The sequence below is a fragment of the Priapulus caudatus genome, unplaced genomic scaffold (assembly GCF_000485595.1).
Source record: "Priapulus caudatus unplaced genomic scaffold, Priapulus_caudatus-5.0.1 Scaffold135, whole genome shotgun sequence".
NCBI lineage: Eukaryota > Metazoa > Priapulida > Priapulimorpha > Priapulimorphida > Priapulidae > Priapulus > Priapulus caudatus.
This window is the reverse complement of record NW_014577196.1, coordinates 54811-62583: the sequence shown is the minus strand read 5'-3', so window position 1 is coordinate 62583 and position 7773 is coordinate 54811. Positions and strand designations below refer to the sequence as shown.

General features: G+C 50.3%; 1 protein-coding gene across 2 annotated transcripts in view; it reads right to left on the bottom strand.

Annotated features, from left to right (window-relative positions):
• Positions 1–296: 296 nt before the first annotated feature.
• LOC106805977 (tankyrase-1-like) overlaps positions 297–7773 on the bottom strand; it is a 25392-nt gene continuing 17915 nt past the window's right edge. For both annotated transcript variants that reach the window (XM_014807789.1, XM_014807788.1), the window contains exon 5: positions 297–5095. In XM_014807789.1, the coding sequence (XP_014663275.1) occupies positions 2834–5095 (2262 nt within the window). In that variant the 3' untranslated portion in view covers positions 297–2833. The remainder of the gene's footprint in view (positions 5096–7773) is intronic.

Here is a 7773-nt window from a genome sequence, read left to right as displayed (position 1 = left end):
CGAAGGCTAGAGGTACAGCTATTACCGATATTGTTGCCGTTGTTTTACTGTGCATGAGGCTGCTGTGCTGTGCAACGCAACTCGTGTAGTATCTGCAGTAAATGTCCAAATTAATCGTAGTAAGTCTTGAGTAAAATTACGACCCTAGGATAGTGGCAGCGAGAACACGGAGCACGATCACTAGGTGTAAGGACGCACGCCACTCAGCAGCTGTAGTGTAGTACCAAGCATATTTTTGGAATGGGTCTCCAAAGTCTACAGTTTGGATCACGTCAAAATGCCGAAAACTGTAGGCGTAGCTTAAGAATGCAGTAATTTTATTAGCTTACACATGGGTTATATATATATATGTATAGTGCAAAGGGGATGATTTATTACTGACCACTGGTTTTCAGTTAAGAAATTGCTTTACAGGCAGAGTGCACGCGTAGCGAAGTATTCTCTAAATGTTCATACATCAGGATCCCGAACCAGGGGAAGACAAGAATTTGAAACGATTTGGGCAAACGAAACGCACACTGTAACGAGTGTGCAGCCAGTCTAAAAAATTCCGTTGTTGTTTAAAACACACCGGACATCGCGTCCAACCATTCGTTCATTCACCTGAAGCAATTCTGTAAATATACAACAATCTTTACACACACGCCCACACGAGCTCCATCTTTGTGATTCATAAAGGTGAATCTGCAATTATAAAGCGAGGCTAATAAGTTTTGGCTCAAGTTTAAAGGTTATAGACAGACTGATTTCTAATCACCTCGCACCGATAAAACCACCTGAGCTCATAATTAAGCAGGTATAACTGCTTCCATGATTATTCTCATTGAAAGCACGTCCATCATTGTTTGCTAACAGTTCTTCTTTGAAAGATAAAGGCTATGACTGTTGGTCATAGTTATGACTATCAGCTTAGTTCTCTATAATATTGTACACCGAACGTCATCACCCTGCGTGGTGCACCAATGGTGTGAATGCACTACTCATTGTCATTACTGAAAAGAAATTATTTTGTTTACATTCATGTTTACCTTATCTTACATGGTAGCCTTTTTTAGCTACATTAATGTAGGTTATCATCGAATGCTACCACTGATAACTAACGGTTTGCAGAGAAGCTAGATAGCAGTTCCTATACTTCTCCAAAATATGGTACTTCCTACAGTATCACGAAACCTACAAGCTACTACAATGTCCAGTTTTAATACAGGAAGTACGTTAAAATGTAATAAGAAGCGTTCAATCTTTGCAGATAAAGCTGTAATATATCCACATGCGTTCCAACATCATGATGTAACAATAGGGCAGCCCTATACGTATTGAAACGTACAAAGCCATGACAAGCATTATCGTATTATCAATCCTACCTTTACAAATATGAGCACTAGGAACTGGAAGCTTGACACAACCCCTTTTAACCATTTCTGACAAGAAGCACATTGCCATTTCTGCACCAATATGCAATACGTACCGATTTATATACCGAGTATATTGCCACGGTTACGGAAGATTATCTGTGTACACGTTGATGTATAAATTATACTGTACCACTAATGCCCATCTTCTGTGCATTTAACATACGTGCAGACTACCTTCTTTTGCACTTCTAATAATATCACGCAACTCTGCATATATACTAGCACAATAGTGTAGGCTAACTGGTCTGCCTGCAAGGGTACAACCTTTCTTACTAAAATAAGTCCGAGCTGTAGAGTGGTTGGCACAGCCATTCACTTACAATACACTGGATCTATTTGTAGTGTGTGACTTTTATCGAGCAAGAATTTAACACTCACTCCTTATATTATAATTGATTACGTACATCTACGTGCATCTAAAGTTAAAAGCATATATGCCACTAACGTGCATGCTTGAGAACGCTGCGTTTTGTACATTGCAGCACAGAATTAATGTGTATTTCATCTACTAGGTGGCGACACTAATCAACTGATGAAGTACTGCATCATCCACTCTTCACATGCTTCTACTTGTACGTCCGGCCGATTTACACCTCAAGTGTGAATCTGTACTGTGGAGCACAGTACTTGTGTGTCGATCCAAGCAAATGCGCAAGCCCCGTATGCAGCTGCCTGACTATGACCTCCACAAGGGCTGACCCTTATAAGCACAGCTTAGCAGCAATGTCGTCTGGTCCTCCTTCAACAGACGCGCGGCATTCCTTCTCCCATCTTGTGGTGATGCAGAGATGTGATCTTACGCGACGCACCAATAAGACAATCAGTGTGCGCGTGCCATCGATGCGACAGATCGAGTGATTCGGAGTACCACATCTGGCTATACGATCTGATAGGCGATCAGTCAACGCGCACCAACAATCCGACAGCTGGAGTGAATCGGATACTGCCTACTGCTTCATGATCAGTTACTAGGTACGCGTGCCATCAATGTGATAGATCGAGCGATTCGGACGCCATCTCAGGTTTCACGATCAGTTACTAGGTACTCGTGCCATCAATCAGACAGATCGAGCATTTCGGACACTTCCTATGGCATCATGATCAGTTACTCAGTATGTGCGCCAACAATCCGACAGATGGGGTGATTCGGACACCGCCTAGGGTTTCACGATCAGTTACTAGGTATGCGCGCCATCAATCATTCATATCGGGTGATTCAGACACCGTCTCTGGCTTTACGACCTGATGAGTGATCAGTTACTAGGTACGCGTGCCATCAATCCGACAGATCGAGCGATTCGGACACTTCCTATGGCATCATTATCAGTTACTCGTTATGTGCGACACAACAATCCGACAGCTGGGGTGATTCAGACACCGCCTAGGGTTTCACGATCAGTTACTAGGTACACGTGACATCAATCCGACAGATCAAGCGTTTCTGGCACCGTCTCGGGCTTCACGATCTGATAGGTTATCAGGTATTCGGGGTAGGCCTGCTCGCCCCGATACACGACGTACTCGGCAAAGTTCAGGCCGCCCGTCGACGGCCGCCCGATCACCGAGTGGTGGCCCGGCGGCGAGTGCGCCATCTTCATCGCCGAGAACTGCAGGAAGGACTTGCCGAGCGTCACGCGGCAGAAGAGCAGGTGCCGGTGGCAGACGTAGCACGAGCGGTCCTTGTGCGTCGGGCAGCCCGTGCCGCCGCCGATGCCGTACACGTACTGGTTGCTTTTCGACGAGTTCTCGGCAAAGTAGATGCCCGCGCCGAACATGCCGCCGATGTAGGCGTGCCGCTCGTCGAAGCCCTTGTGCACGATCGCGTGGATGAACGGCGAGCCGTGGAAGAGCATGCGCTCGTTGTCGGCGCAGCCTCGCTGGTTCTCGTCGCCGACCTCCTTCTTGCGGTGCAGGTAGCGCTGCAACAGCCGCGCGTTCGTCACCTTCTGGATCTTCACGCACTCGTAGCGGTCGAAGATGCCGCCGACGGCGTCGCGGTGCTCGCAGATGCTGCTCTGCATCTCGTGCTCGACGTGGATCCACTCCTTGTCGTCGCGTTGCAGGTCGAGCAGCACCGTGCCCTGCACGTGCGCCGCCGCGGCGACCCCGGCTCCACATCCGAGCGTCGCGCCGGCGGTCGCCGCCGACGACAGCAGCTTCTCGATGCCCTTGATGAGCTTGTGCCGGTGTCCGTACGCGTTGACGCCGATCTCCTTCAGCTCGTCGTGGCCCATCTCGGCGAGCACGTCGAGCGAGATCATCTCTCGCTCGAAGATCTCGCGCAGGTGCTCCAGCTTGAGTCCGTTCAGGAAGCCGCCGATGCTCATGCTGGAGACGTCCGGCTGCCGCTCCCCGTCCGACGTGAAGTCAACGCATCCATCGCCGCGCTGCCCCCCACCGCCGCCGCCGCCACCGGACGGACTGTCGGGCGGCGGCGGCGACGCGCACACGGACAGCGCGCTCGCGGACGAAGTCGCCGCGAGGTTTGTCGTCGTCGTCGTCGTCGTCGTCGTCGGCAGCGCGGGGACCACCGGCGGCGGCCGCAGCTGCCCAGGGGTCATGTCGAGGAGGAGGCAGCGGACGTCGTCCGGCGCGGCGAGATCGAGCGCGGTCTGACCCTCCTGGTTGGTCATCGTCGGGTCGGCGCCGTGCGCAAGGAGGAGCGCGCACAGCTGCGTGCGGCCCTTCTGCGCGGCCTCGTGCAGCGGCGTGAAGCTCCAGCGGTCGCGCGCATTCACGAGCGCCGCGTGCTTGATGAGCAGCGCGGCGATGTCGACGTGGCCGTACGACGACGCGTTGTGCAGCGGGATCAAGCCGCCCTTGTCCTGCGCGTTCACGTCGGCGCCGCGCTCCAGCAGGTGCTCAGCGACCTCGTAGTTGTTGTAGCCGGCGGCGAGGTGCAGCGGCGTCGAGTTGCGGCCCTGCGTGTCGCGGCAGTTGATGTTGTCGGGCGTGACGAGCCGCTGCACGCGCGCGAGCACACCCTTCTTTGCCGCCTCCAGCAGCGCCGCGTCGCCGCGCAGGAGATCCGCGACGTCCTGGTCGCCCTCCTTGACAAGGTCGATGGGCGCGTTGCCGTCGCGGTTCTTCTTCGCCGGGTCGGCGCCGTGCCGCAGCAGCAGCCGGCAGATGTCGAACTTGCCCTTGGCGGCGGCCTCGTGCAGCGGCGTGAACTTCCAGAGGTCGGCAACGTTGACGGCGGCGCCGTGCTTGACGAGCAGCTCGGTGACCTCGTAGTGACCGTACGAGCACGCGTTGTGCAGCGGCACGAGCCCGCCCTTGTCCTTCGCGTGCACGTCCGCGCCCTTCAGCAGCAGGAACTCAACGACGGAGACGCGGTTGTAGCCGGCGGCGAAGTGCAGCGGAGTCGAGTGCCGGCCCTCGAGGTCGCGGCAGTTGACGATCTGCGGGTTCGTGCCGACGACCTTCGTCAGCGTGTCGAGGTCGCCGGCTTTCGCGGCCTCGAGCAGCTGGTGTTCGGCATCGGTGCCGCCGGGCGTGGGTTCCTCGCGCAGCATCTTTGCGATCGGTTCGGTGGCGACCTGCGCGGCGGTGTAGCCCTGCAGGGAGACGATGCTCGGCTCGGCGCCGTACTGCAGCAGCAGCCGGCACGCCTGCATCTGTCCGCCGCGAGCGCACCGGTGCAGCGCCGTCTGTCCGAGGCTCTCCAGCGTGTTCACCTAGACAAACAGTCAGAGAGAGAGAGAGAGAGAGAGGGATGAGCGATATAGTTTCATAACTGTATCACATATAATGATGGAATACAGAGACAGTTATATAGGTTAATAACTATATATATATATATAGGTTAATTAATAATGGGCTATCTCGTAGAGTTTTGAAAAATGCGATATACGGTTGCGTAATTGATGTAAGATTAAAGTCTGTCGATACAGTCAAGCCTGTTTAAGCTTTTAAGCTGGTATTTTATCTTGAGTGACCCCTACACTACTTGAGTGACCCCTACTTTTTGCTTGATATTAAAAAAACAACTGACTCGACTCTCTGCACGAAACAACGCACTACTACGCAATCGGTCGCTACCTTGGCACCGTTCTTCAGCTATCTATCAAACTGCCTCCATGCACGGTCAAAAAACGCCATTTTTGCTCAATATAAAAAAAAAAACCGACTTGACTCCCCGCACTAAACAACACACTACTGCGTGATCGGTTGCTACCTTGGCACCATTATACATCTATCTATCAAATTGTCTCCGTGCACGGTCAAAAGATCGCATTCTTTTTGCTCCACATTAAAAAACACAACCAACTTGACTCCCCGCAATAAATCGATGCACTACTGCTCGATGCCTTTCGCTACTCGTTGCCCCGCTCTTCTTTTCAAGCAGTCACCTCCATCAGTCGAAGCTGTTCTTGTCGGGCTTGCGTGCAGCGGCGTCAGGAATCCCTCTGTTCTTGTCGTTTTTGGCAACATGCGACGGAAATGCAGCCAGCTCGCTGACCGTGCTTTGCGCCTTGGGCCGAACCGGCGCCGCGACGGCGCCGTGGGCACGGCCGAGTCCGCCTGTGTACCGGTTGCTTGAAAGTTGACGGAGGTCTGGCGCGAGGTGTCTTCTTGACTGCGCGCGAGGTCACTCTGCCGACGGGAATCACCGGCCACCACGATTAGCTGTCGCATAGAGTGGGAACGTAATACACGTATACTAATCGAGTAGCCATACGTTGCGCAAATTTCAATTGCCCAAAGAATGTCTTAAGTAGCAACTGTTTTTACATCAAACAAAAAGGTTAATTCGGAAGTATACCTATAACGGTTAATTATATAATCTAGAACCGTCCTACTGCCGGAGGTACACAGTACATAGCCAATTAATGTCTTATAGGGTGGCGACGTAAATACACCATATTCCCTATTCCCCCTATTCCTGGTGCGTACCTAGCCTAAAAATTACTTTTTCTTTACCAGAGCCTTTTCCTGATTTGTCTGAAAAGAAAGGAGCTCTCGCGTAATTTTTTTTTTACGGGGACGCTATTTTTAATAGGCTTGCCAGAGCTACGCTTACTTTTTTCAATAGCCATGATTTTGTTCAAATTTTCATAATTTTGATGCCGCTAACTCTACATAATCCTTCATCAGCATTCAGGCGCATTCGGCACCAGTATCCCAGACCTATCAGTGTCAAGAATCGTCACAATTAACATTCATCACCATTTTTTTATCTTGTTTCACCCCTCGACTAAAAACCAATCACATTCTTATTCAATTTCATTCACACAGACAGACCGCTAACCGTAGTATTTCAGCATAATATAAGCCTTATATTATGCTGAAATACTATTTTAGCCCTTATAATAAGGGGAAAAAGTGCCGGTCAGGAGGACCGGGAGTTTCGTAGAGATGGTGGGCTGAGCAAAAACTTGGTGGGCTGGGCCTCCAGGTCGGAACTAATTTCTAATGCTGCCGGCGGCACGGGAGCGATTTTTTCTCGTATCTTCCAAAATTTTCGCTCTCGTAATTGTTGTTACCAGAGCGCTTTGAAAGCTGACGGGAGCGAAATCGCTCGCCGCTCCCGTGTATTTTTTTCGCTGATGCGTACAACTACAAGCCACAGTTATTATCTAGAGGGTGGGACGTAATACACATATTCTATTATCTGCCGGGGGCACACATACAAGCCATGATTATTGTCGATAAGGTGGGACATGATACACATATTCTAACGTGAGCTATAAGTTGCCAAAATATAGTTGCCAAGATGTACAAGTCGGGACTGTTTTTACATGAAATGGAAAGGTAAATTAGGAAGTATTGCACGGCAATTTGTTCGTAAAGAACAAACAAAACCACAACTGCAGTTTATATTTTCATCAGTTTTTTTGTGGTATTTAACGAGGTAGTTTTGTTTGTCTAATGCGAGGATTAAAAGCGCACACAGGGCTCCGAATATTTTTGTTACTTTCTCTGGATGCATTTTGACCCTCACTTTGATGGAATTATTTCAAATAATTACAATTATCGCCTAACGTAAATAAAGTAAATCTAAACAAGCTATGTCTGTGAAGAACTTAAGGGGGTAAGATCTGAAAAAGGGTAGTCTACACCACCATCAAATAGCAAAAACCACACTTATCGCAAAATTTCTACCAGAAAACCGTCTGCTATCGCCTAACCTAACCTAACCTAACCGTCTGCTAACAATTATCGCATAACGTATCATAAAATAACTATCGTAAAATTTCTAGTAGAAAAACCGTCTGCTATCTACCCCCACCTGCCACCCCTACTCACCCACCCACTACCACTCTACCCACCTGCCACCCCTACTCACCCACCCACTACCAATCTACCCACCTGCCACCCCTACTCACCCACCCACTACCACTCTACCCACCTG